At 39.3% G+C, this 27,054-nt stretch overlaps 2 protein-coding genes across 8 annotated transcripts in view; both read right to left on the bottom strand.

Annotated features, from left to right (window-relative positions):
* The window catches only part of mtus2b (microtubule associated tumor suppressor candidate 2b), a 28,160-nt gene extending 24,013 nt beyond the window's left edge, over nucleotides 1–4,147 (bottom strand). For 2 of the 3 annotated variants that reach the window (XM_005455051.3, XM_019345246.2), the window contains exon 1: nucleotides 3,982–4,147. The gene's annotated coding sequence lies outside the window, so the exon portion shown is untranslated. The remainder of the gene's footprint in view (nucleotides 1–3,981) is intronic. The other variant, XM_005455052.3, reaches the window with a different exon arrangement.
* Nucleotides 4,148–5,361: 1,214 nt separating this feature from the next.
* Nucleotides 5,362–25,162, bottom strand: LOC100695940 (high affinity cationic amino acid transporter 1). Of its 5 annotated transcripts, none has more exons than XM_019345227.1 (13): nucleotides 25,144–25,162; nucleotides 19,097–19,154; nucleotides 13,412–13,818; nucleotides 13,173–13,331; nucleotides 12,917–13,088; nucleotides 12,683–12,816; nucleotides 12,381–12,603; nucleotides 11,180–11,319; nucleotides 10,497–10,599; nucleotides 8,997–9,196; nucleotides 8,734–8,885; nucleotides 8,105–8,213; nucleotides 5,362–7,997 (listed from the first exon to the last, which is right to left on the bottom strand). In XM_019345227.1, exons 3-13 carry the CDS (start codon nucleotides 13,779–13,781, stop codon nucleotides 7,825–7,827), a joined length of 1,935 nt encoding a protein of 644 aa, XP_019200772.1. In that variant the 5' UTR covers nucleotides 13,782–13,818; nucleotides 19,097–19,154; nucleotides 25,144–25,162; the 3' UTR covers nucleotides 5,362–7,824. The 5 variants fall into 5 exon arrangements, with proteins under 5 accessions (XP_019200772.1, XP_005455104.1, XP_005455107.1 ...); XM_005455047.4 differs by lacking the exon at nucleotides 25,144–25,162 and adding an exon at nucleotides 20,763–20,909; XM_005455050.4 differs by lacking the exons at nucleotides 11,180–11,319; nucleotides 25,144–25,162 and adding exons at nucleotides 10,782–10,918; nucleotides 20,763–20,909.
* Nucleotides 25,163–27,054: the final 1,892 nt, after the last annotated feature.

Raw genomic sequence — 27,054 nt, 5'->3', positions numbered from 1 at the left:
TTTTTTGCGGAGAAATTGCACATGCTGTTATCACCTCATCATGTCTTTCCCATTATCCAGTTGTGGTTGACAAGTTCATCTAGCACAAAAAATTAAATTCCAAGAAAATTTCCAATTAAACTAAAGAAAAAAAACCTACTAGGAAGAAAACTGACTGCCTGCTGCTCCATCTCAGGCATTTCCTCTGCATTTGTGTTCTAATAAATTCACTTACGCAGCAGGAAATAGCATCTCATTTCCCTTCTAAGAAAACAAAACTGTGCTGTTGCCTGTTATTAGAGTTTGATGTATGCTTAGAACAAGTCAACTTTTGTAAACTTGACAAGAAACGCAGAGGGGGTCTACAACATAAGCTAAAACACTGCACTAAATGCTGCTTCAGCACATGCTCTGCACAACAGAGACAGCACACCTGCATCTACTGCAGCGATTACTGTTAAACCACAGTGAGATACAAAATCTCTCAGTGCAGGTAGACAAAACACTGGTGCTAATAACAAATGTTTTTCCTTGTAGGATGTTTCCAGACAAGTGCTATAAAATATGGTTTTTAAGAGAAAGGCTGCAACCCAATCTGCTAACACAACTGTTTCTGCTGCCGCCACCATCCCTGCTGTCTTCCTTAAATTGATTTCCAGCTCTAAATCGGTTAAGTGCAGACCTCAGCATGGACACTATGGTACAGTTATCTGCACAGCAGTGACATGATGGATATGGTGCATTTGTTGAGTTTTATATAACTGCATTTGTTAATATTTGATCTAGAAAGTAGTGAAAATATCATAGATCAAAGTTATGTTGGGAGTGAGAACTTGTGTAAATGGAAATTTTAGATTTAAAGAATCATAAATGGCATTTATAAAAAGGAAAGGAGAAATGGGCCTTCATCCTCTAGCTAGAACTGCGAGTGGAGTTTACCAGCCCACAAAAAACACATTTAAGTGTTACCCAGTGGGCCACTACCAGGTATGGGTTTGGGGTCAACTGCACATTACCTTTACCTGCTACCGAGCTTAGAGACCCGTTTCTGGATTCTGCTTGGGGAACAAGACAGTCACCTATATTGCAACTGCCGTCCCACAAGCTGTTGTACAGTGCTCATGTGGACAATAATGGAGAAACACGTAAGTGGTGGGAGGAAAAGTGAGACTGATCCTGACAAAAGGGGTGTTTGCTGGGCATAGACTGGCCATAACAAATACCATGTTTGTTTGGTTGATAAGTGTACTTGGCACAAGAGAAACCTTGAGCTCAGGATATGATGATCAACTTCATTATCAAACGTGCAGGTGAGGAGAAGAGCAGGCTTCTCAGCAAAGAACACCACGGGGCGATCGTGGCTTAAGAGTTGGCAGTTCGTCTTGTAATCGGAAGGTTCCCGGCTCCGACAGTCTTGGTCGTTGTGTCCTTGGGCAAGACACTTCACCCGTTGCCTACTGGTGGTGGTCAGAGGGCCCGGTGGGGCCAGTGTCCGGCAGCCTCGCCTCTGTCAGTGCGCCCCAGGGCGGCTGTGGCTACAATGTAGCTTGCTATCACCAGTGTGTGAATGGGTGGATGAATGAATGTGTAAAGCGCTTAGGGACTAGTAGAGCGCTATACAAATACAGGCCATTTACCATTTACTAACACCTGGTAAATCTCAGGTCTGTGGGGTCCCAAACTCTGATGCATCCCAAGGCAGGCTAGGGACATTAAATCTGGGTAGGCCTTGTTCAAGGCCTCGTGGTTAAAGGTTCAACAACCTAAGAACTTGCTGTTAAGACACAAATACAAAAGGAGGGCATCATGTGGAAGAAGGAGGCCTTTCAGGATAACCTGACCCAGGGGTGCATTAAAAACAGAGACAGATATTGGGAGAGCAGACAGGCTGTTGCTTTGGCATTTGCTAAAGCAAAAAATTTAGGAAGTTCAGGAAGGCTACAGAGTTAGACTTTCAATTCTTCATTTTACGTTGAAGTTTACAAATGCTTGTATAGAGTTAGAGAAGGTCTTAAATGTGTTTGGAAACCCTTGTGTTGTCTTTTGTAGCAGTGCAGGTTTGTATCTATGAGCCATCCAGTTCTTTTAGCAAGAGCTGTGACTGTATTCAAAACACAAGGCCTAACATCGTTTTAGTAAGGGTTAGATGCTGCCAAGTTTCCTTCTTGTCTTCATTCCTGTTTGTGATATTTATGGACCAGCACTGAAAATGCAGCCAGTGTGAGGAGGGAGTTGGGAATGGGAACAACAGTAATGTGTCTCTATCTTTGTAGATGACATACTTCTGTCGACTACACCATGTCATGACCTTCAGCACACCAAGTTTGTTTACAACCGAATGCTGCTGCCCCAAGTGAATTATTGAGGTATTTCAGGATGTTGTTAACAAATGATGGCAAACTGGAGCTGGAAATGGACAAACTGATTGGTGAGGCTTATGCAGGATCCCCCAGAAAGAAAAGGAAATGGAGAGACAAGTGTGTGCTGCAACTGTGACCTGACTTTGGTAAGTAAAAGTAAAAGGAATGGTTGGATTTACAAGAAACACCGGAATCGTTTAGAGCTCAAGTTTGCTTTGTTCAGGTCATTTGAAAATGATTAGATCCAGTTACAAGAGACATACTGTAAAATCCTCTGATTTCATACATGAACTAACTTTCTTCTTTATGTTTCTCATTCAGCTTCATTCTCTTCACAAGTTTCTCTGGGTTTGAAGGACATTTGCCACTTCCTTCCTACCCCGTTTACTGTTATCACTTCTAGTACTATGCAACACTCGGGCTGTCAGTGTGCTTTTTTATGCTACTGCAAAGTTCAAGTGACATCATAACAGTACAAGAGAGAACAGGGAAATTTATAGTTGTACCACTAAAATGCTTCCCCCATCTCCCATCATTCAGCTGGCTGCCCTGCCACCTGCCTGCTCATATTCAGGCAACACCTTTGCCGAGGCCACTAAGGAAATCTGTGCATCCAAGCCTCGCAGGAGTACTTATGTGATGATGTGCCCGCACAGCTTGTTTTGCTCTGTGAAATAGAAGCTGTGTCAGCTTCTGTTTTGTGTCAGCTGTGTCATGCAGCTGCTTGCCGGTCCTCACAGATGTGGGCCTTCATTTGTTTACCAAGCCTCACTTGATGCTTAATCTAGAACTCTCATGAAAAATTGAAGATGAGTGAAAATGGAGGCAGCAGTCTCCCTCTCAATTTAATGCTTCAGTGCCCCTGACTTCTTTGTGCAAGCACCTAAAGCTCATATAAGATTTGCTTTGCCTTGAAGAACTACAAATGAATGCTTCACAGGCATCAAAAACACACAAAATTATATTATTCTAAAGCAAATTCAAATGCTTCTTAAATGAATGAACAAATATGTAGTAACAACACCTTTTCTGTTCAGTTTATAAAATCTCTGGGCTTAAGGTAAGACCATCGAGGCCTTACTGGCTATGCATGCTGCCCACTGGCCCTCAGGATTTCATGGTCACAGCTTACATAATCCAGTACAACTCGGGCCTTTTCAATAAATGTCACCACTCAAGCCACACCAACAGAAATCTGTCACTTCACTATTACTAATGTACATTCATGCTGCTCTGGGTACCTTGTTCCTCACACTAGGAAACTATTTTTGTTCAAAGGGAAAAATACACAGAAAGAGGAAGGACCGTCTTTGCTGGTTTTAGAAAAGACATAAAACATAAGACGTGGGTGACACAATAAATAAAACATGGTGTGACTCCACATACACATTTTGAGGTGAGAGCAATTGTACTGAGGTTACCTTTTCATAGCTTGGTGTGCAAACGCTATATTAGAATCTGCACTCCTGGAAACGATTAGGAAATGACTTGAAAACAACCTTATTAGAAACACAACAGGATCATCCGCAGTCTCGAGTAGATGCAGCAGGGTCAATAAATGCAGTTATCACTGCCGCTGATCGGAGATTGAGAGGAAGACAGCAAACGCCTTCTGTTCCCCTTGTGAAATGAAATTTCTTACCGGTTTAATTCAGGTGAATCTGGAGAAGAGCACGTCAGCGAAGAGCTGATGAAGAATGATTGAGACATCCAGTTTAAGCCGAGATGAAGAGGGTACAGTCTGCATCATCGCTGGAAAACAGGGAGGAGAGGAGACGAGAGGCGATTGAACAAAATGGGCTCAGGTCGCCCCCTGCAGGTGAAGACAGGGCATTTTCCCCACTACAGAGCGACACGCAGTACATGCGTGAATGAGAGCGAGGCAGATGGGAAGGTGAAGATGTAAGGAGTAAAGGAAGTGGAGATGGAGGATTTTAAAAAGCTGGGGTCAATCATCCAAAGCAACAGTGAGTGCACATGAGAAGATTAAGAGTGAGTGCAGGAGACGATCACAGGATATCTGCACGAGTGAAAGGGAAGGTTTACAAGGTGATGAGTCCCGCCGTGATGTTTGGCTTGGAGAAGGTGGCACTGACACAAAGACGGGGTGGAGACGGAGGTGGCAGATGGGAGATTTTCACTGAGAGTGACCATGAAGTGCAATTTCAGAAATAAATATATCAGAGGGACAGCTCAGGTTGAGCAGTTTGGAGACAAAGTTAGAAGGCAAAAGTCAAAATGGTTTAGGCATGTGCAGGAGAGGGATAGTGGATAAACTGAACAAAGGATGTTGACATGGGAGCTGCTACACGAAAAGAAGGCAATGTCCCATGAAGGAGGACATGCAGAGGGTTCGTCCAGAGGAGGGTTCGGGGGATAGGGTGGAGAGGAGGCGGCAGATGTGTGGAGGCCTCTAAAGAGAGCAGCTCAAAGAATAGAGCAACACACTAATATAGTGCTTAACAGATTTATTAGATTATTAGGTGAACCATACAAACAAACTCAAATGACTAATCTGTCCTCAATCAAAAAAATAAAAAATAAAAAATAAAAAATCATGTGCTTTATTTATTTCAAAAATAAGTTGATTTTAAAACATTCACAAATATCAACAGTAATTATATTCAAACATTAAAAAGATAATTTCGATTACACAGTTTACTCATATTACTGGATTAAACATTACAGAAACATACTGTTAGTTTAGGGTAACTATAGCATTTTACATTTGGTGGTAGTCTTATGAATTAATTACAGTGTTAAACACTAAAATCAGTTTGTCTGCAGAATAAATTAAAGGAATCTGGACAGATGAGAGCAGAGATCATTTTACATTTTACTTCAAAGGAGCTTGCTTTGTCTCAATACAGTATTTTTATTTGATCTCTGTTTGGTTCCAATTTTTCTGATTACTTGAAGTAGTAGAGGTAACAGCAGAAGAAACTACACTAATGAATTATTATCAATTCTCTAAGCCATCTATACAGCGGGAGGTGTTTATGTGAAATAAATCAAAGTCAGCTTTAGCTTTCAGGATTATTTATTTACATCGAGAACTATACAAACCATAACCAATATGACAACAACATATAGTGAACAGTGTGCCTTCCCCCCACAGTACACTGAACATTATCACATATCAACACTATAAAATGCATTTATGCAGCATGCAAAGCACAGATGAAGCATGATGTGACCTTTTGACATGTAACCACAGCAAGTACAGCACTCCCATAAACATTACATACAGTCAGTAACTCAAGTATGATCAAAAGAAATGTATTTACAAAGATGGCGTTAAAATGCAGAAAACATTTTAACAATAATGCATCGTTTCAAAATAACATGTGCTGATATCTTACCGATTTAGAAACAGCCAGGTAAACAACGCCTGTTACATTCTGGAGCACAAACATTTATTTACAAGGTGAGGGTTTAAAAATTGCTATACCACTCCAGCAAAAAACAATCTATAGGAACTATTAAAAAACTACAGAAATTATTCTGACGCATGATCAAGTTAAATCCAACGGACTTAGATTCCCTCAAAAGGACCATAAGCTGAAATAAATTGTCTCACAGTGTCATTGCCATCACCTATTTACTGCTGAATATATATTAGCGTTTGAAAACGGACTGAGTGAAGAGATTTTTCACGTAGTTGCATTTCCAGACCTTTGCTGACATACAAACTGTGTTGTACTTCAGTTTTAGCTGCGCCATAGATCTGCACACACACACACACACACACACATACATACACACACTCTACTGCTTGACCTACACCATTTTTGTGTTTCTAAACATACAGTGTAGGTTTTGGCATTTCAAAATAAAAGTGAACAAAAGAAGTGTTATATCACCATGTAAACTACAGGTGTGCAATAATCACAAACTGATTGTATTTCAACCTATCAGGTATGTGTGAATTATAAAGTTAAAAGGATCCACTTGGGTTTCATGTAGTTATAAATATATGATTTTTAAAATCTTCGTTTAAACATTTTGTTTTATATATAAAGTATTTCACAAAGGCAAATCGTGATAGAGGAATATCCTATCTTTAAAAATTCATTTGGGGAATAGGCACTTTAAAATATAAACTCAATTAAAATAAGCAGCTTTTTTTCTTTGTGTAAAAAGTACAAATTCCCAGAGATAGCATTGGTACTCTGGTAAAATTAGCAGTTGGTACCATCAATCAGGAAGACCTGCAAACACATGGATGCACTGAGAATGCTACTGTTAGCACCATGTTGAGTTTCTATGAGTTATACATTCAATGTACAAGACATCCAAAGACCTGTGACTTGTATTGTTTTCAGTAACAGAAACACCGCTTAAACCCCCCAAACTGCATCTTAAAGGTAAATTTACAACTAAGGGATTTCTCAACTAACAGCTTTCTCACAAAAGGCACTGATGGTACATTAAAATTCTCACCTTCGTCAAAGTGTCTTAGTCTCGTCTTTTTTGTACATAGTCAACATCTACAAATATCGAGCACTTTGAAGCTAGGTGAGCAGTAACACATTCTGAACTTTATATGTGATATCATTCATGGAAAATCTGATGTGCGGTCATTCTAATATACTTTTAAAACCCCAAAATGAAGTTTATGAAGATGCTTTTATGGTTGGATAATATTTTTGTAAAAACAAAAGCATTTTGAATCAATAGATTCTGTTATGTTTTGTGAAACTGATCCTTTCCAAGCACATAACAATAAAAAAAAAAAGACAAATCTTTTTTTCACATAATTTCATACTGCTTCAATTAAAAATACTTGGCTAATTAGCCATTAAATCTCATTAGGCTTTTTACAATCATCAAGTAGTCACCATTTTTGGCTAGTAGTAGAATTGGCTAGGTCTCCATGTGTTTCCTGAACTTGCAGCTAATCTTTTAGAAAACTTAAAGGCTATTTCACAGCATAGATGTTACATTCTTTTTGGAAAAAAAACAGGGCAAAGAATATACTGTACCAGCTTCTGGTCTCTGGACTCTTTCTTCTTACCGGCTCCTCGTGTTTTCACCTTTCTTGTCGTTGGCTGACGACTGAGCACTTGCATGGTCTGCAGGGACTCAAGGTCTTTGGAAGTTTTGGATTTTAAAGCTCATTGTCATGACTGCATGATAATACGTTATGTTTAGGTTAGATTTTATGTTAGCTCAATTTAATTGATAATCTTGTGTTGATAGGTCCTTTGTGACATTGTTCTGTGCCAACCTCGACACAGAAAACTTGTAGAGGACAGCTGCAAATGCAATTTTAACATTTTTTTCCCTGTTTTTCTTTGAGTTGTTAGCGAATTGTAGGTTTGTAACTTTTCATTTGTCTAATTTTGTTAGTTGATTGGCGTTTTCACAATAGGTAAGGGCTGTTTTGTTTGTTATGTTGTCCTTACCGCTCCGTGAAACATACTTGTGCCTTCTTTCCTGTACCACTATTTAAATAAATGTTTTAAAAAACCCTCCCATCTCCTCAGAAACCATCTTCATCTTCTCGGGTGGAGTTTTGTGTATTGTGTAAGAAGGCTTCCTTCTCTGTTGGCATGGCCTCTTCCTTTATTGTGCAGCTATCTTCGTAATTGTCACACTTGGCTAACGCCGCCTCTGCACTGTTGCGTATACCATAGCCAAAGTAGATGGTAAAACCTACAATTCACATTCAGAAACATGAATTAATGGACAATAATAACAATAAGTTGTTAAAAAATAAAATTACAGCAGAGATGTAAATTGTTACTGCTGGTCTAAAGTACCTATGGTCATCCAGATGGCAAAACGCAACCACGTTCCTTTGTCGAGCTGCATCATCAGGTACACGTTCACAAACATGCTAATGATCGGCACCAGTGGCACCAATGGGACCTGTGGATAGAGTATTTATTGGGTATAAGACTGGCTAAAGCTTTGCATTTAAAACAAATTCCACAAACTGCAAAACAATCTTGAATGTAGGAGAATCCCTGACAATTTTGGACAAAATTAAGTTTTATTTTTTAGTGCTCGATTGAAAAATTGTGCAGCACTTTTAATTCAAAACTGTCACATTTTTTTCCTGAGTGAGAAAATAAGACTTATTGTGGAATTACCCAATAAGCTCTAATGCTTTTTTCTCGATATCTGCTTACAACAAAATCTAAACTGGCATTTTCTGTCCCTAGTATCACATCACATGTTATATAGTAGATTAGTATATTATATCTCATATTTAACTCTTTATTGAAACAAGAGCATATTGACTTTTCAGCATTTTACATGGAGGAAGTTACTTTGAAAGAGGATCGGGGTGTTATTGACTATTAATTTCTAAAAGTGACAAGCTCACGCTGCTATATGGGTATGAGATAGCATGAAAAAAGCCTTTGGTAAAAGGACACACACTCACTTTGAAGGCAAGGTTGGTTTTGCTCTGTGGCTGTCTCCATATAATAATGATTAGAATCAGGCAGACAACCACTATAACACCGAGGGCAGTCAGAGACCAGTATGCATACCCTCCCTGAGAAGCTACAACACTGAAGACACACACCAAAACACCTAGTGGGGGAAAAAAAATAAAAAATAAACAAGAGATGACACCAGATGATGTGCTGGATCGGTAATCAGATGAATAATTCTGGGAATTTCATCCAGTTTTGTATGTCTCACCAAGTATACTGGTGCAGATGTTGACGATGAGTCCAGAGAGAGATGACGGCTCAGTGTTTGGAGGGTTAATAAGTTTTTTGAAAGTAAAGCGATCATCAGGTTGTGATAAAATATCAACGCTCCCATCACTATATGTAATTTCAGGCTCATCCTGGGTATTGGCCATCTCATAGGCTGCACTGGGCTGTAAAGGCTGGTACCTTCACAAGACAAAAAAAGAAAATTAGAAGAATGATACTGGCAGACTCCCTATCCCACTGTTCCCACAACTCAAACGTTTGCATACAACAGAGCTATAATTATTAGCTCATTTAAAAATTCATTATGCTAGGATAAGACACCATTCTGATAAGCCGACAGCTGTTTTTCCTGCTCTTCTCTACTCTCTACATCAAAGCAGAGCAGAAAAGCACTATTAAAGAAACTCAAATCTGTTGAGACTGCACTGTGCCATCTAGCTGCTGGTTTCACTTTTCACCTCTCTGTAACTGTTGAGAGGGCCAACAGTTTCAAAGAGACTGCAAGCACAACTGGCCGGGTCACAAAAACACGGAACAGAAAGGCTCGTGTTGCAACACACAATAGAATCTCATCATTAAATATCATTAACTCATTATTATAACCTAAAAACCATTAAATCAAAGATGTACAAATAATGTGCATTCTTCTTCTTATTATTATTCCAACTGACACTGACGGTACCTGTGACCCATTCAGGCTGCACAGCTCCTCCTATTCCTGTGTCTCCCAGCAGAGTCTCAAGTATGTGGAAGAGATACCAGGAGACGGCCTGCTACACAAGAAGAGCACGACCAGGCTGTCGCTCTTTGTGTTAGGAAGAACAGGGCCAGAGCCCTGCCAGAGCTCTGGCCCCCAGAGGCTACTTCCATGTGTGCTTCCTACTGAGCTTTTAGAGACTCTGTGGCAGTGGCAGGAGGTCGTGTCATCCTGTATTCATACGAGCACGATACTAGTCTGTGAGCACAGGCCCCGCTAGAAGATGCCCTTACCTCATGCCACCTTCATGAACTCTTTCTGACATAAAAACTGGCAAAACTAGAGTACAATCAATCAATCACGAGTGATAACGAGACAGCAATACTCTATAATCACCATGTGCAAAACCGTTCCCTTTTTGGGGGGTGTCTTCGTTTTTCCTTTCCATCGTACGTGCCTTCACTTATATTTGCACCGAAGCAGGTAAAACGGATTCACAGTGGTTGAGGCTTCATAACCAGAGTGTTTAAATATGCCTAAGTTAAATTGCCTTTGTGATAATTAAATGGCCTCTTAATGTTTTTATTTTTACCTTTTCTAACCTTCATTATGTCCATTTCTACATTTATCCTCACCAGACATCATAGACTAGTCTGTGTTTGAACACTACTTGGTTGATATCATTGTTGGAAATCGGGTCAGACCAGAGTGTCCAGTATGCAGTATTAAAATTGAAAATAAAACACTTAAGGCTGAATAAATAATCTAAGTGATGAGGGTTACCTGAGGACCAGCACACAAGCTGCCACCAGAGTATAAGCCAGCAAAGTCCCAATGGACATGAGGTCAACCAGGTCCTTCAAGTCAAAGAGGAATGCCATCACCGCTGCAGGAGACACAGGTGAACCATATGAAGGTTACAAAAGCCATAAAGAACATTAATTGCATACAAGCAATGCAGACATTATATTTTTTTCAGCTTAATTTATTTAGAAGCTTGAATGACTTGCCACCATCCTCCTTCCATAAGGGGGCACTGTTGCCTTTGGCTTCATCTCAGCTACCTACCAGACAAAAGCCCTGCCACAAAGGTGGAGATGATAGGAGTCTTCCTCGCGCTGACACGCGCCAGAAAGGAGAAGAGCAGACCATCACGGGCCATAGCAAAGATAATGCGTGGGAGTGGAAACATGGAGCCAAGGAGACTAAGCCAAGGATAAAAGGAAGGAGGAGGAGGAGGCACAGATTTATAACTTGAAAGAATGTGTGTGCAGCGTGGTGTCACACAAGTCCACCATCATTTTCAGCTCAACACCCTGACAGCAAGTTGCTGCGGTCATGCATTGTACTGGTAAATTTACAAACTTTTAAAGTTGAGTTAGTGTGTTTAAGGCCATGTGTACCAAGAGTCGTCTAGGATCAGAACAAAGTAACCCCAGCCAGTTTAGTTTAGTTTGTGACCTCACCTGCCGCAAGACCTGATGTTATTGTTGCTATTAGAGGGGTTTTGGTTCGTGCGCTGACTTTAGCCAAGCATTTGAAGAGCAGGCCATCTTCTGCCATGGCCCAGATCACTCTGGGCATTGGGAACATGGAGCCTAGTAAACTAGTACACAGGAGAAAAAGAAAAGCATGCCATGCAAGTCAATCCACACAAAAAGAATAACAAGTTTCAAAAGATTAAAACATAAAACAAAAAAAGTGAGTGGATATAATGTAAATGCATTCAAACTGTAGGTCTACGTGATTGCTGACCAAGCTGAGCAGAGATTTACTCGCATTCTCATTCAGTTTCAGTCATGTGGGGTGTGACGTTTGGTCATTGTTACTAATGCAGTTTATCCCAAAGGTGTCATTGGCACTAAACTTCAGGCTCCCTACACTTTTATATCAGGCGTTCATTTCTGTGTCAAGTTTAGCAGATTAGCAAACATGCTGCTCTTTAATAATAGCCAAACTACTACCTAAGGACGAGCATGCCAATTAGTACGGATAAAAACAGTTAGTAAATGTTATTTTTTTTAAACCCATAAAACAATATATAATTAAGACATAAGCAAAAATCCACAATACATCACAATATTTCTAGGAGATTATTCTTGAGATTAAAATTTTCTTAAAAGTATTCGAAGCTGAATTAAAGATACCCTGTGGAGCTACCTGCTATTAGCTTGATGTAATAATATTTTATTGTGTGGGACTTTGCTTCGACACAGATGCACTACTCAGTTAATCTGCAGGTGGCATAGCTTATCAAAAATACAGCCCAACCACGTCCCACTGCAGGCTTGTTTTAACACGTAAGACATCAAGAATATACACAATGCATTTTAGTGAATAAAACTATGTATACAAAATATTTTTGTTACAGGAAAACACCGCAGGGCATCTTTCAATAAATCAAACTTGTGCAAATCCATTTCATTAACATCAATATTCATTCTGCAACTCGGCTACATAAGACAATACGTTTGATGTTTTCTGCCACTTATTTGCATATTCAATCTCAGATCTAGCTAATCTCAGACTAAGCAAAAAAGACAATAATAATAAAATCATAGAAAGTGTAAAAGACATGAATTATTCATTCATAAAAAAAAGGCGTGCTAAATAATTACAAGTCCTCCATGAATGCTCATGCTGAGAGGCAGCAGGAAACACACTTACCTAGTCGACAGTGCACATAAAGAGCCAATGGCCACTGCGTAAGTGGCTCCCTCCCAGCCCACATACTTAAAAGCCACAGGAAGAGGGCTGCTCTTGTCCAGCATGTAGTAAGGCATCATCACAGTGAGGGCTGCAGATACACCAAAGTATGCCACAAAGCAAATGAGGAGAGAGGCCACAATGCCAACAGGAATGGCCCTCTGTGGATTCTTTACTTCTTCTCCTGGGGAGGGAACATGATCCAGCATGTTAAGAGAAAATAGCTCCTTTATGAGTCACCAATTTAATGTTTTCTCCCTCACCTGTAGTGGCAATGCAGTCAAACCCTATGAAGGCATAAAAACAGGTTGCTGCACCAGAAAGGACTCCAGTCCAACCGAAGGGCATGAAACCACCAGTACCGAGAACATCCTCATTTGGGATGAAATTGGACACACTAGAAATAACAGACAGAAAATATTTACTCATTTAATAAAAACCTCTGGTGTATCATTAGGGATACAGACATTTGGGAATAAGATATTTACTCAACGCACTTAGAAGTAGAGTTTCTGGTGGCATTAAGGATCTTTTCGGGGTTCAGGTTCCAGTTTTCTTTGTTTCCTTTAACTAAGCCAGAGATGACTACAAACACCAGCACCAGTACATTGATGCAGGTGAACACTTTGTTTACCACAGCTGACTCTTTTACACCAAATGCAAGCAGCCCTGCAAGCAGTAAAAACACGAAAGATTAAAGAACATAATCTGAAGCAACAGACAAAACAAGAGAGAGATACATCCATTTCTGACCTGTCAGAACGATTATGATTACGACGGCAAATATGTCTGGATATTCTGCCAAGACTCCCGGGGCTTTCATGGTCATGTATTGTCTGCAAACCAGCTCAATCTTCCTTCCAATAAGCTCATCAAAGGTTGCGCTCCATGCCCTGGCCACGCTCGAAGTTCCTGTGCAAACAGTATCCGGTATGTAAACTTAACAAAATCAAGAGTAGCAGGGAACTCCTTCTTTATTTAAAGCGTCTCACCAATGACATAAGCGAGAATGAGGTTCCAGCCGGTGATAAATGCCCATAGTTCTCCAACCGTAACATAGCTGTAGAGGTAAGCCGAGCCAGTTTTGGGAACACGGGCTCCAAACTCGGCGTAGCACAGACCAGCCAAGACTGAAGCCATGGCAGCGATGAGGAAGGAGATGACAATGGCGGGTCCTGAATTTTCTCGGGCTACGGCACCAGCGAGCACGTAGACTCCAGCACCGAGTGTGCTGCCGACACCCAGGGCCACCAGGTCAAACGTGTTAAGACATCGAGCCAAGCGGGACTCCTCTATGCTACCGTCCACAACCTTCACTCTCAGAAGTTTCTTCCCAATGCCTTTCAATGAAGACAGAATCATCCTGGCTTACAGTTTGAAGAATTTTGCCAATAGATACCTGTTGATAAAGCAGAACAGAAATAAGGACAAAAGAAGAAAAGAGACTACGCAACTGTCAATAAGCAAATGAAGACTATCTAAATCCAAAAAACATTTGGTTTAAATGTAACACGTATATTCAAAACACAAGAAACTATGAAGTTATTTGTCTGCAAAAAGAAAAAAAAAAACCTATCCCATAATTCTTGCCATTACTGTAGGACTACAGTTATCAGTATTGTCATCCATCAGTTAATTGGGTAACAAATACTTTTGCTTATTAATGAACAAAAATAGATACAAAAAAGACAAAAAAAATTAAAAACAGGTCTTTTAAATTGTAGGAATTTTAGAAATTGTAATGCCTAAAGAACTAAATCGTTTAATTGTATTTATGCGCCATATTAAAATTAAGTTTTTACAGAAAACATTTTTAAATGCAAAAATAAATTAATAAATAATCACAAGTACAGTTACATCAAGGTATGCTTACAACCTGAACTACGGCACACAATAAAACAGCCTTTACTCTGTGTTCTTCGAAGGGTTTCTTACATTAGCAAGAGGCACAAAAAATGTTCAGACATTATTGCATCTTCTACATGAGGAAAATTTGTTGTGTGTTGAAGTGTTTTTGCACGTGTGGTAGCACGTGTGGAATGTGGTAGTGAACGAGTGAGTAGGTGTGTCTGTACGCTTTTAAAGCAGTTGTGGTGGCTGCAATGAGGAAAAGCAAGCATATCAACATTGCATTGCTGCAATGTTTCCTGCGGCAGAAAACTGACATTCTGATGGTGTAGAGAATTGATGTTAATGCAACCTAACAGCTTTTACCTAGTAAAGGTTTCAATGAGCTTCTGTTTGAAAGTGAGAAAAACGTTTCCTTTCACTCCACCTGAACTCATCATCTGTACGAAGGCTCAGCCTCTTTGCTCTTTCCTGCTAATGACACTCTTCCATAGCTTAATACCGGAGACATGAAATTCACTAAAGTTTGTTAGCAGATGAAAGTGAAATTAATGTTACTGACTGCATATTCTTACTGATAAATAACATATAAAAAGACCAAACAAATTGCTGAACGTATGAAAAGTCCAGTGACAGTGTAATGTCCAGGTTGCACTTTAAAACTTTCTGATTTATTCAGTGGTACTAATGTATGTTTGGTAAGTTTGTACATATAAAGTATAGAATCTACAAAGCTCTTAAAGCATGCTAGAAGAAACAGCAGAAGCAGAAACAGCTGTTTGGCTGCTCCCTTTTTCATAAGGGGTTGCCTCTACAGGTAACTCTGTTTGATTTTGCAGAGTTTTTACCACAGATGCCCTTCCAGACACGACCCTAAGGGGATTCAATTTCTCCTCCCAGAATCGGAGACTTTCACTGTTCACTTGTTAGCCAAAGATGTCTACCACTACACAGCGGTGTCAGCCCAGGGTCCAGAATCCGTCCAGCAAACTGTCCAATCAGGCCCATTGAACAGATTTGGAAAATGTTAAGGAGCAATTAGATTTTTACATTGATTTTAATACGTTTTAAAGCTTTTCCTATTGTTAAAGACCCCTCCCCACCTTTTCCATTCATACAACATCAAACTAAGTACCACCAAATTAAGTAATAGAGTAATTAAGTAATAGATAAACAATCAAATGACAATAAAAACCTACTGATTTTTCCACTATCTCCTATAGATATGTTTTTGTTTGCTTTGGTTTTTTTACATTGATTTCAGAATGTAATCAATAAATACATAAATAAATAAATAAAATGTATACATGTTAATGAAAACTTTACATTCTATAATTAAAAGGACAGTCAGGGCAATGAACTACCAGGATTTTTCTGGTAATTTTACACACTTATCACATGGTCTGGCCAGTCCGGCTGGATGTGGCCCACAATATAAAATGCAGCCACACACAAACCCCCCCCCCCCCCCCCACACACACACACACACGTGCGCAAACACACAGTGTCAATGTGGCTCTTCCAGCCTAACTTACTAACCCACTGATTTTGCTTCTTAGCACATTTTTCAGGTTATTCCTACTTAAAACAAGTTTTGATCGCATAGGATTAACTGCATGCCGGCTTTCTTGATTTGCATAGTCACATCACACCAAGTCAAATTTTCATGACACTGCATCAGCATTCATTCTGAAGATGTCTAACAAAGCTACACATCACAGCATAAATGAATGCTGTGTTCAACAGAGAAGGTATGATCCATCAATTTGTATTGTCTGCACTGGAATGTAGATTGGACTTCGATCACATTTTCTGTTCTCTACATTTACTGGTATGTTATCAAGATTTCAAGCTTCTGTTTACAATGGAAACAGCATTACAAATCAATTTGAGCTTTTTTATCAATACGTTTGCACATGCAATAGGAGGTTCACGACACAGAATACACAATCGCCAAGTAATTAACATGACCAATAACTGAAATAATGCAGAATTGAAACTGTCTCAACAGTACTTGCCGGTTGTATGTATTTAAAAACAGTTAAGTCAAACCACGATGCTCCCAATCATGTCAGACCAGCGTTTACGGCAATTCTTGGAAATGGATTGCTCAATGTTAAAGTCCCTTTTAAAACATCACATCAGAGATAGCTATAGACCTGCCAAACAATACTGACGTGTACTCACTTTTACAACACAGTGCAAAGCAGGAACTTCTACCTTTACCGATGAACTCAGCTGCTCTGCTTTTAGTTTCCGAATCAGTTTCAGAAGAACAGAGTTGGGGGAGACGTTTACAAGCACCGGTTTGACATATGACACAGATGCCTCTTAGTGTACAAAACATTCAGGTGTCTGTCTCACAAATAGAACAGTGACACATCACATGGCCTCAGGAGCAGCTGTGATGCCAGATATAATCCCTCAGGGGCTAAACAAACAGACTCCGGCAGGTTTTCGTCAATTCAAGAACACAGCAAGGCTATGGAAATTATGATCCGATTATATTACTTCAGCCTCTTACAGCAATTTATTCAAGGAAACTTGGGTTGTCTTGTGTTAGGAATTACTGTAGAAGAAAAATAGCTCTATGACAGGTGAGCAGACACATTAACAGTGGAGAACTGACTATTTGGAGAAGGAACTGGATTTGGAGATTATGATCACAAGACAATCCACAATCCAGGCTTTACTTTATGAGTTTATAGCCAAACAAGCCGGTTTAGACCAAACGTATGCACAAGGAGCTAGTACTCAATAAATCTGCAGCTAAATAAAGGTCAAGTATTTATTCTTATTCTTATTTTGAAAGTGGGAACCTGTGAGTGATTAAAATGTGCACATTTTCCATGCAAAGATGTTATGAATTGTTTAACTGCAGATCTAGCTGCAATGACTCCTTACTTGGGTTTCAAATTTTCCCAGAATGTGGTTAGCTCTTCATCTCTGGCACACTCCCCCTCCCATAGTTTGTTGATCTGATCAGCTGAAGTTAGTCTGCAGTTGATGGTGATAAGCAGATGCTTTATCTAATCATGTGCCAAGTGTTTTTTGAGAGTCCTAGTGCTTTTCCAAACACTTTACAAGGACAATATTCCAGATGGATCTGTGTAATAAACCATCTGCCATGTCAGGTTAGGGTACCACCACCGCTAGTCAGAAAGTCCTCTGTCTGACCTTGACACTTCTGAGTTGCCTTTCTAGGTTGTGGTGACCTGGTCACCTAGATATTTCAATTCTGTGCGATTACACCAAAATGCGGTTGCCAAAACAAACAGGGCTGAAACTAAAAAGGAAATGAGTACATTTGGTATCAGTGGAAAATGTTAAAAGTAGTAAGGCATGGAAGAATTTGCCCTTATAAGCTGCTAGAGGAAAACAAACGTCATTTTCCTGGGATAAAAAAGGTGACAAACTGCAGAGAGCTTCCGAGGCATTCACATGATGTGGCGTGCAGCGACTGAGCTAAAAACAGAGGGTGGGCAGGAAAGGACACTGCCCTCTTCTCAGCCAATCAATGAGCACAACACCTGCCCATGGCACATAGGGGTACTCGGGTATATTTGGAACAGAAGTCAATCACATGCTTCTCACTTTTTGGCTGTAGGCAAAACACTGCTCCTTCAAATGCCTTTTATAAATGCTGTGATATTAGGATATGTTTGAGGACGGCAGGAGGAAAACAGTGAGAGCTCAAAGAAAACTTTGAGCTAACAAAGTAACTACAGCTCTGGTCAAAACCAAAACAAGAAAGAAAAACAAAAATCACAGGTAAACTGGATCAAGTATTTGAGGTACTGGGAAAGACTTTTGATATTCCAATTTCTAAAGAAACAACACCTCAAATGACTCTCTTCGTGCACATTGATTTAAAAGATAGCATTATAGCCTTGAAATATGTTTGTCTGGCACCCAGTCCAACATTAGGATGGCTCGTCATTGGCTTAAATCTACTGCAAACCCAGCTGTGCCTAGGGCTGTGCGATATGACTAAAATCTCATATCCCAATATAAGACATTTATCGTCCCGACAACAATATATATTACAACAGTTTTACATTTTCTGTAAATTCTGTGAATCTCTTATTTTGAAAAGTCTCAACAGGAACTTCAGCTTTATTGTGAAAGGTTTATGTGGAAAATAAACAAGGGGATGGCGGAGCCACATGCTGGGTTTACCATCGTTGTTGCTAACGACAACGCATAAAAACAGTCGCTGGTTCTTCCATAGTGTTGTTATTTTAAATATAAGAGAAAGAGAAAACTTTAAGAAAATAACATAGCTACTACAGTGACCATCAAAACGATGAAAAAATATTGCCATAAACGGTTTATTTTGCAACACCACGAAACAAACGATAGCGTAATATGAAACGATAGACGTTTTCATATCGTCTTCCGATATATATCGTTATATCGAACAGCCCTAACTGTGCCCTTCAAAAAAACCAAACAAACTATCCAACCAAACACGCAACGTGACACTGTTTAACCCGAATTTGAGAAACGCTGTTAACCATCTTCAATTTCAAAATTTTCTGCATGAATCTGAAAGCAGCCAAACCATGAGAACCAATTCAGGTGACCTCTAAACACCTGACACTAGATTCTGCAGCGCTACAAAAAGCCCATCTGCCCTTGTGGTGTAACTGGGGATGTGGCACATGAGCGAGTTCATGACACAGACGTCTTTCTTACACAAGCCAAACAAACTTTCCTTTCCAGGAGAATCTGACCTTGTGACACTGAAGGTACGACAAACAAGCAACAGCATCCAGTCATTAAAAATAGTTTGCACTATTTTTTGAGTTGTGTTGAGCTGTTCATACCTTCAAGTAATGAAGCTCTGAAGTAGGTCTTAAACACTGCTGTACGGTTTTTCTTGACCTTGTGGAAGAAAACAGAGAAACACTGATATGAAGGACCCCCACGCCACTCACGCTTGACCTAAATAAATCATACTTCCCTGTGATGCTTAAAGATCAAAATAAAAGTGGAATGACTTGTCACTTTCTCAGGTTAATGGATGCCTGTGAAATTCTGCAAAACCATCTTTGACCTTGTGTACATTTCTATAGGAACCCACTTTACAAAAATTCCTGTGTTTCCCATTTTTGTTTTACTATGGTGCTTTGACTCTGCTGCATGAGGGAATGTCAGTCTCAAGGGAATCGTGGCACCTGTATCATTCAGAATTACTTTTGTTTTCAAACAGTAAAACCTCAAAATTACCATGAAATTCATTTGCATTGTGAGTGTAAATAAAGAGCGTAAGATGTCTAAATTTCTGTAGACATTCACACGGGCTCAACAAAACATTACACAGACTTGTACTAGCAAAACAGCAGGATGAGGATCGTTTAATGTCTGATAGGACTGATTTGGATTTTCGTGTTCATGCAAACAGCTTCAGAAAGTGATGTTTAGAAAAGCAGTCCATGCAGGTGCTCTTTGGGTGAACTCTTATTTGGTATGCACAATTCACACAAAAAATGTCATCAACAACAGCACATTCTATGAGATAGTGCAATGTTGACACCGTGATTTAAAGTCAGGTCATAAATGTTATATTTGTTAAAATGCAGTTTACATACTTTTCACTGATTCACTGTTGACATCCTGTACCGTCACTATGTTTTTTTACTTCATGAATTCATATATTGTGTTTTATAGTGACACCAAAACAGCATTTAAACTATAACTTTTACACTAAAAAAAGAAAAAAAATGCTAAAGTGTATAGAAAATTTGAGTCCTGGCTTAGAAAAAACGATAAATTCAGATATCATTGGATATCACACATACACACTCATTAAAATACTCCTGTTTGCTTGTTAGTTTGTTTTTCATTTGGATTGCAGTATCTATATAAAGTACAGCAAATACTTTTAAATTGTGTTTTTAAATAAGCAAGACAAAAAATTCTTTAAAGGGAAACTTGGCATATGGTATGGTTGGTATGGTTTACTATCCTATCACAGTCTATGATTACAAAATGCAACATATGTTTACTTAAACCTTATGAAATCACAACATTTTCCCCCAAAACTTTAAACATGCTATTAAAACAAATGCTAATACAAAGAGAAATGTGCAAGTCTGAGCTACTTCCAGTGTGGGTTCACACCAGATAGGTCACTGCTGGAAATGACACTCCTGTAAAAGGCAATGTGGCGCTATAAAAGGCAATGTTTCTCCGCATGCAAAGACGAGTCTTTTATAAAGTCGCACAAACACTTGGAACTCTAAAACGGCGGATCAATACATAACTGCACCCACTGGACTACTTTAAGGTCTGCTGGTATGAACGGAAAGGTAAAGCCCACTCCCAGATAAAACCCCCATCTGGAAGTTGCATCAGCCTTCCTTGACTTTAACACCATGTGCACCGCTTCCTTGTGAACTATTACAGTCAAGGCTGAGAAACAAAATGTTGCTGTTTTCTCACAGCCTAATAAATTCATTTATAAGCAAAAGCCTGCTCGTGAAGTCTTACCTAGTTCAAGAAGAGTTCAGACCCTCCATTTCTGTCAGTTGTGGAATGAAAAATCTTCCGCCTACAACGGATATTCCGGCGGGGAAGAACTCCGAGCGCGCGGGCACGGAGGTGTGTCACTATGGCTCCACCCAGAGAACTTATTGTTAAGGAGCCTTGGAGGCACCAGATGGCACTCTTTACATATAAAAGCTTCAGCAGCTTCTCCCTATGAATCCCTGATGGTGATCAGACACAACAACACACCCTGCAGTCATGTGTTAATTTTAAAATTAGCCCTATATCAGTGCGCATACATTGACATTTTCCCCCTGCTGTTCCTCCTTCCTTTCATCAATGCATACAAACACTCGCATCAACACTGGATGATTATGGCTTGCATGTGAAGTTGCAAAAGTCTCCAATGGGAAAACAAAGCTGTTAAACTCCATGCTCTGAGTTTCCTGCTGAGGCTGCTTGATGGTATCATGCGGCGAGCCTCTTATTTTAGTCTGGATGTTAATACATAATACAAATGTACACTGCGATTTAGGATTATCAATGTAAAGGCATCTTAAGCCGAAGCAAAAAAAAAAAGAAGTTACAGATCTGCACCACCCTGGGACACAGAGCTTTCAAGAAGAGCAGCCATCTTTTGGGGAGTCCTGCTGGTAATAGCAGCAGAAGTTTTTGAGATCAGTTGATAAATCAAGCTGCTTTAAGACTCCCTCCTTTGCTTTGACTATAACTACTGCATGTAGCAAACCTCTCTAAAACATAATTGGTAAGAGAAGTGCTCTATACACTGGCTTATCTGACATTTCTAGATTTATGGTTGACTGCCGCTCACCCTGTGGGCCAATTGTAGCTGCCCTTGATAAATGGGAGTGGGTGGTCTTAGGCGATTTTAAAGCAATGCAGTTCTTTTTGGAAACTAAGGGGGAAGTGCCTCAAAAGAAATACTTAGTTAACCTGCTATCACAGCCTTTCACCCCTTTTAGATACAAGGTTTGTCCCTTTCTTCAGGATTATTCAAACCTCTTATCTTAACCACGTTAATAAACAGGGCCTTCTGGAATCTGTATTAAAATCAGTTTGTTGCTATAGGCCAGTGTTTCCCAGCTGCGGTTATCAGGAGCTTGAGCACTGATGGTTTTCATTCAAGCTGTTTAATGAGGATTGAATAGACATGAGATACCAGGAGAATGTAGTTAATTACTTTCTTCAATAGAAAACGAGTGGCACTTTGGGTCCCAAAGATCTGCGTTGGAGCCAGTCACTGTCAGCGTTCTGCATAAAGATGAAAAACTGAGCGGATTTTCTGTTATTCTCTGCTGGGCCTGACAACAGTCCCATCACACGCATTGATATTCCCCTCTCCCTTGCTCATGCCAGAGGGCTCCACCAAGATTTTACAATCATATCAGTCACATTAAAGGCAAAGATGCAAATCAGTTTGACCCAGGAGGCATCGGATCCTTCCTTTTCAAGCATTTGATAGTGACATTTGAGGACCACTTCAAATTCACTGGTTTGCTCTCTTGCCAAGAGTTAGATAATACAAATGGATATCAATCACGTCTTTAAGCTTTCAGTATAGAAATATCTTGATCTCGCTTAAAAAAAAGATAACGCTAACTCCAATAGCCCCCATTTGGATCTTTTGTGCATTACTATTATATCTGAGCCACGATATAAAAAAAAGGAAAAAAGACAAACAATCAATACCCATTAATACATTATCCTAAAATAATCTTTTTAGACTCTAGACAAAATTATTGTTCAGCACAATGCAGAAAAATTTGACCTATATCCTGATTTTCTGTTTCCCAATCCAAACAAGAACTGCAGTGGGAAGTTATGACCAGGCTCAGGGGTGTACAACATAAAGCAAAGGTTTTCAAGAAAGTGGGAAATGCTGCTAAGATCATCAGGAGGTAAAATCTTCTTGATCCTATAGTGGCCATTACCAGACAGTATAAAAATGTGATATTGTCCATGGCTGCAACTTGTCTTTAAAAAAAGGGGGTTAGAAGAGTCTCTGGATTCTGTAGACTCCTGGCTCTGAAACATCACTGTAATCAGCGTAACACATGGACAAGCACGGAGCAACTGCAAACGTTGATTTAGCTCTTTTCTTAGACTCTTCAACTAAAATTCAGAAAGTCATTAAATCTTGATGATCTGTCACTGTTAAATGTTAAATGACTCAACTGGAAAAAATAAGCCTTCTCCCCCATATACTAGCACGTTTGGTTGTGGAAGGCTCTTAGCTGGTCTAAATGGGATCAGGTCTCATACTGTGTGCCACAGGTGTTCAAACCCACAGGAGGCGATTGTTCCTAAAAGCCACGGGCTCGCTCTCTTCAAAAACAAGGGTGAGAACAAAAGCAGCAAAGATCTCGACTGTTTCACATTTTCAGGACAGAAACGCTGAACTTCACCAGTCATAATGGAGTATGTTAAATATTCAGGCTCATTATTCGTTTTTAGAAATAATAAAAATATATATCCGCCGATATTTCTATATTAATTGTGTAATTTGTTCACAGAAGAACAACAAAATCGGCGTAGGTTCAAGTTTTGTTTGTTTTTCAGTTGATCAAACCTGACAAGGCTTGACAAGATGGCCTTCAAGAATTCTCTAGAGGGCGTGGATGTGCTCTGGAAAGACTGGCACATCAAACAAGGCACAGTTTGCTGCAGAAACGACAAAACAAATCTCCTTTACTGCATTCACGACATAATATTTGCTTCTTTTTCCCCTCCGACAGGAACTTTTCACAAACTTTTCATTTTGCCTTGAGGTAAATAATTAACTGAAGAGCAATTTTCATAGATAAAAAACACAAAAACATCTCAATTTCCACTCTCTTTAAAAAATATTATGAGGAATACAACATAGATGCAACAGGATAGGGGGGAGCATCACATGACGTTTCTATTTCTATTTATTAGGGGACTAATGCAACACTCAAATTCAGTCATAATAAACAGGAATTAAATAACCGAAATATATTTGTTGTCCACATTTTTATGCACAAATGAGCTATGAAATAAGGTATAAAATATTAAACAATTTTAAGTTTCCTCAGTAGGGGAGACTGGGGTTAGTTGTAACACTTCCAATTTCTCCAATCAGGGCTAAGTTTCAAATGATGTGATTCATCCTGTGCATGCCCAATTCAGTTCTGCTATCACATGTGAAAAATCAGCACATTTTGTCAAACACAGACAATTTAACACGGAAAAAAAGTAATTTGTATGCCAAAAAGTAAGTTTTTCTACTTTATTTCAATTTCTAATAGCATTATCTGCTTTGCAGTTAAACTCATCAAACTTAAATTATGTTATTTGTATGTCTATGGGGATATATTCTGTGTAGGTCTTTAGTGCTAATGTTTTAGCCGTTGGCTGTAATCTTAGCTAGTTCATGGCTATAAGAGTCTGGGTCAGTTGTAACAGCAACAGTCTGGGTTAGTTGCAACAATAATGCAGATGTTACAACTTACCACACTATTACTTTAACTTATATTAAACAAGTTGGGACAACGACATCAGCAGAGAGAGGTTCACTGGTCGCCTTTGTATATGTGGTTAATGCCATTGGCAACACAATTCCTCCACTGTTTGTGTTCCCACACATATATGATGCAGACCACTGTGTCAGAGATGGACCAGTAGGAAGTACTGGTAGTGGAAATAAATCAGGATGGGTGCAAGAAACAGCACTTTGCAAACCACACCAAGGTAAGCCATGATAAAAAGTAATGGAATTGCGATGCTGGTGAACAACTCCATTTTTTCAGCTTCATTGTTATGTTCAAAATTGGTGCAAGAGTTGTAGGTTATAATGCCCACTGAGCCAATGAGGCCAAACTCAAGGAAGACCAACCAAAATTAATGAAATATTCAGTTGCAGAAAATTCCATCATTTGTCTTTTTAGGGGGGTTGGAATATGTTCAAAAGCTAGATTTCTGCATTCTGTCACACACACACAGCTACATAAATGGCTCTAAGTGCATTCATGTGTTGAATAAACAAAGATTAGATGTTAACATTTTGTCAGTACCCTTATTTCATTGTGTTACATTTCACCCCAGGATATGTTACAACTAACCCAGACTATGGGGTTAATTGTAACATTTCACTCTTTGTGTTTGAGACCATACCATGCAATGGATAATTGTGCTGCAGAGAAAATAGCTGCACTATTTAATAGCAGAGACATGTAAATACTTTGCATTAAATTTTGAATCCACTACCTTAAAAGAGCTCCAATTTACAGACAGAAATGTCAAAAATGTTACAACTATCCCCGGTCTCCCCTACAGCAGAAACATATATTTGAATTTTTGTCCAGATATTACTGGATAACGTCAAACACAAAATAAAACAAACCTGACAGCAGCCATTTTGCATATGGCATCCAGTTCCGTTTCTGCCTGTAGTGCACAGATCATTCACTAGAGGGCAGAAGGCGTGTCAGGCAACCCCTTCCTTAAGTCATACAATATTGATCGTGCTGATTTAAGAAACTAAATATCAAATCGAATATGATACAACTCACTGGCATAATTCTCAGGTAGTGGTTTGGCTGGTGTTGAACACTTTTGTCGTTCAAAGGTGAAGAAAGCAATGGCAAAGCTCTTTGATTAAGCCATTTAATAACATCTTCCGTTCATATATCATCGCTTTAAACTAGAATTTCATTGCTAACACGAAATACTGGCTAATGCAATAGTTGGCTCAATAGCTGTCAGGCAGTCTCTCCTCGTGCAAGCCCATGTCATACATCCATTTCTTGTGAACCACTAATAAATGCAAGAAGACAAATTGGTGCAAGGTTTATTTGTGAAATGTTCTCATGACGGGGGAAAAACATTTGCTGGGTATATTTTATAGCAGTCATATATATGAATGAACTTGATGTCACTTGTAAAATTCAGTGCTCATGGCTTTGTGGAATAACAGGATGAGTTCAGTACAAACCTGAGGCCATAATTTGTTGTGCCACAGCATTAGACTATAAAGCATTTTTCTATTATTTGAAATCAGCATGATTATTATATTCTATTGTATAGCATTATGAAAGCCATCCACTATCAAATGAAACGAAAGGAAAAGCTTATTATGTTTGGCAATTTTCTGGAGACAGAAAAGCTGCATGGGACATGTCGGGCAGGTTCAAAACATGAATCCAAAACCAGCGAGCTGCTCAGACAGACAGGCTCAACATGTGCGGGGTACCAAGCCAATTGCAGAAATACCAGAGAGAACACCCAGAAAACGCATGCCTCAAAAATAACCACATAATTGAATCAGTACCTTTGTGAAAAAGCCTCAATAAAAGCTACATTGTGATCTTCCCAAACTGCTTTTCATGGTGCAGCTGCTAATAAGAAGCTACTGCTTGTATCAATACCGACGCACAAAGACACATAATCTGGTGTAAGTAGCACAAACTGCAGATGCCTAGGAAATGGAAATTGAAGTATTATTGTCTGATGAGATGTCTTTCATCCCCCTTACATCATGTTGTGGGAATCACTGAGGTGATTGCTCCGTATAGTCATGTAACAAGATTTCACAGCTCCCCTAGTCACCAAATGGAAATGGAAACTTTATGTTCTGCAGCGCAGAGTGAGAAGTAGATTCCTTCCTTTGTTGTCTTAAAGATGTCAGGGCCTTCCCTGGTCCAGTATCAAGTACACACACAATCCAGGTTTGTAGCTGCTCTCAAAAAAGAAAGGTTTTATTTATTTAGTTTGGGACTAGTATTATAAATCCCTTAGTTTGTTGACCAATTTGAAAAGAAGTGAGGTATCAACTTGCAAATATAAAAATGTACAAATTTGAGGGAGGTACTATTGTGATATAGAGAAGAATTTATTGCAATTTCTTGATAAAACTCAAGCATTGACTCAATATCAGGTGTAACCCCCCCCCCCACACACACACACAAACACAAAAAGTCCTTTTGGGACTTGACTTACCTTCAAATTATGTCCAAATACAAAGCAGTAATACAAAGTAAAAATGAAAAAATGTGTGTCTGGAAGCTACAATATTTCCATTTTAAATTGATTTAGGTGGAAGACTAAGAAAAATTATTAAGTACGGGCAGTTTTGTACATAATTAGTGGATCAACTTTTAACATTTTAAAATGATATTTAATATCACGATGAGCTCCCACACTACCAAGACCAAACTGCACATTTGTTGCATCAGGTTACACAGTACCATTACAATGTACTACTGTGGAATCCTCCACATTTCCCCAACTGCGCAATAGGACAGTATCAGTAGTC

Source organism: Oreochromis niloticus, linkage group LG14, assembly GCF_001858045.2.
Source record: "Oreochromis niloticus isolate F11D_XX linkage group LG14, O_niloticus_UMD_NMBU, whole genome shotgun sequence".
Lineage (NCBI taxonomy): Eukaryota > Metazoa > Chordata > Actinopteri > Cichliformes > Cichlidae > Oreochromis > Oreochromis niloticus.
Note: the sequence above shows the minus strand (reverse complement) of the source record. Positions and strands in the feature narration are given on the sequence as shown.

Coding starts and splice junctions, on each gene's coding strand:
- LOC100695940 (XM_019345227.1), bottom strand. CDS start 13,781: ATGATTCTGTCTTCATTGAAAGGCATTGGGAAGAAACTTCTGAGAGTG. Junction 13,089..13,172: donor AATCATAATCGTTCTGACAG/GTCAGAAATGGA, acceptor TACTGCTTGCAG/GGCTGCTTGCATTTGGTGTA. Junction 12,604..12,682: donor TGACTGCATTGCCACTACAG/GTGAGGGAGAAA, acceptor TTCCCTCCCCAG/GAGAAGAAGTAAAGAATCCA.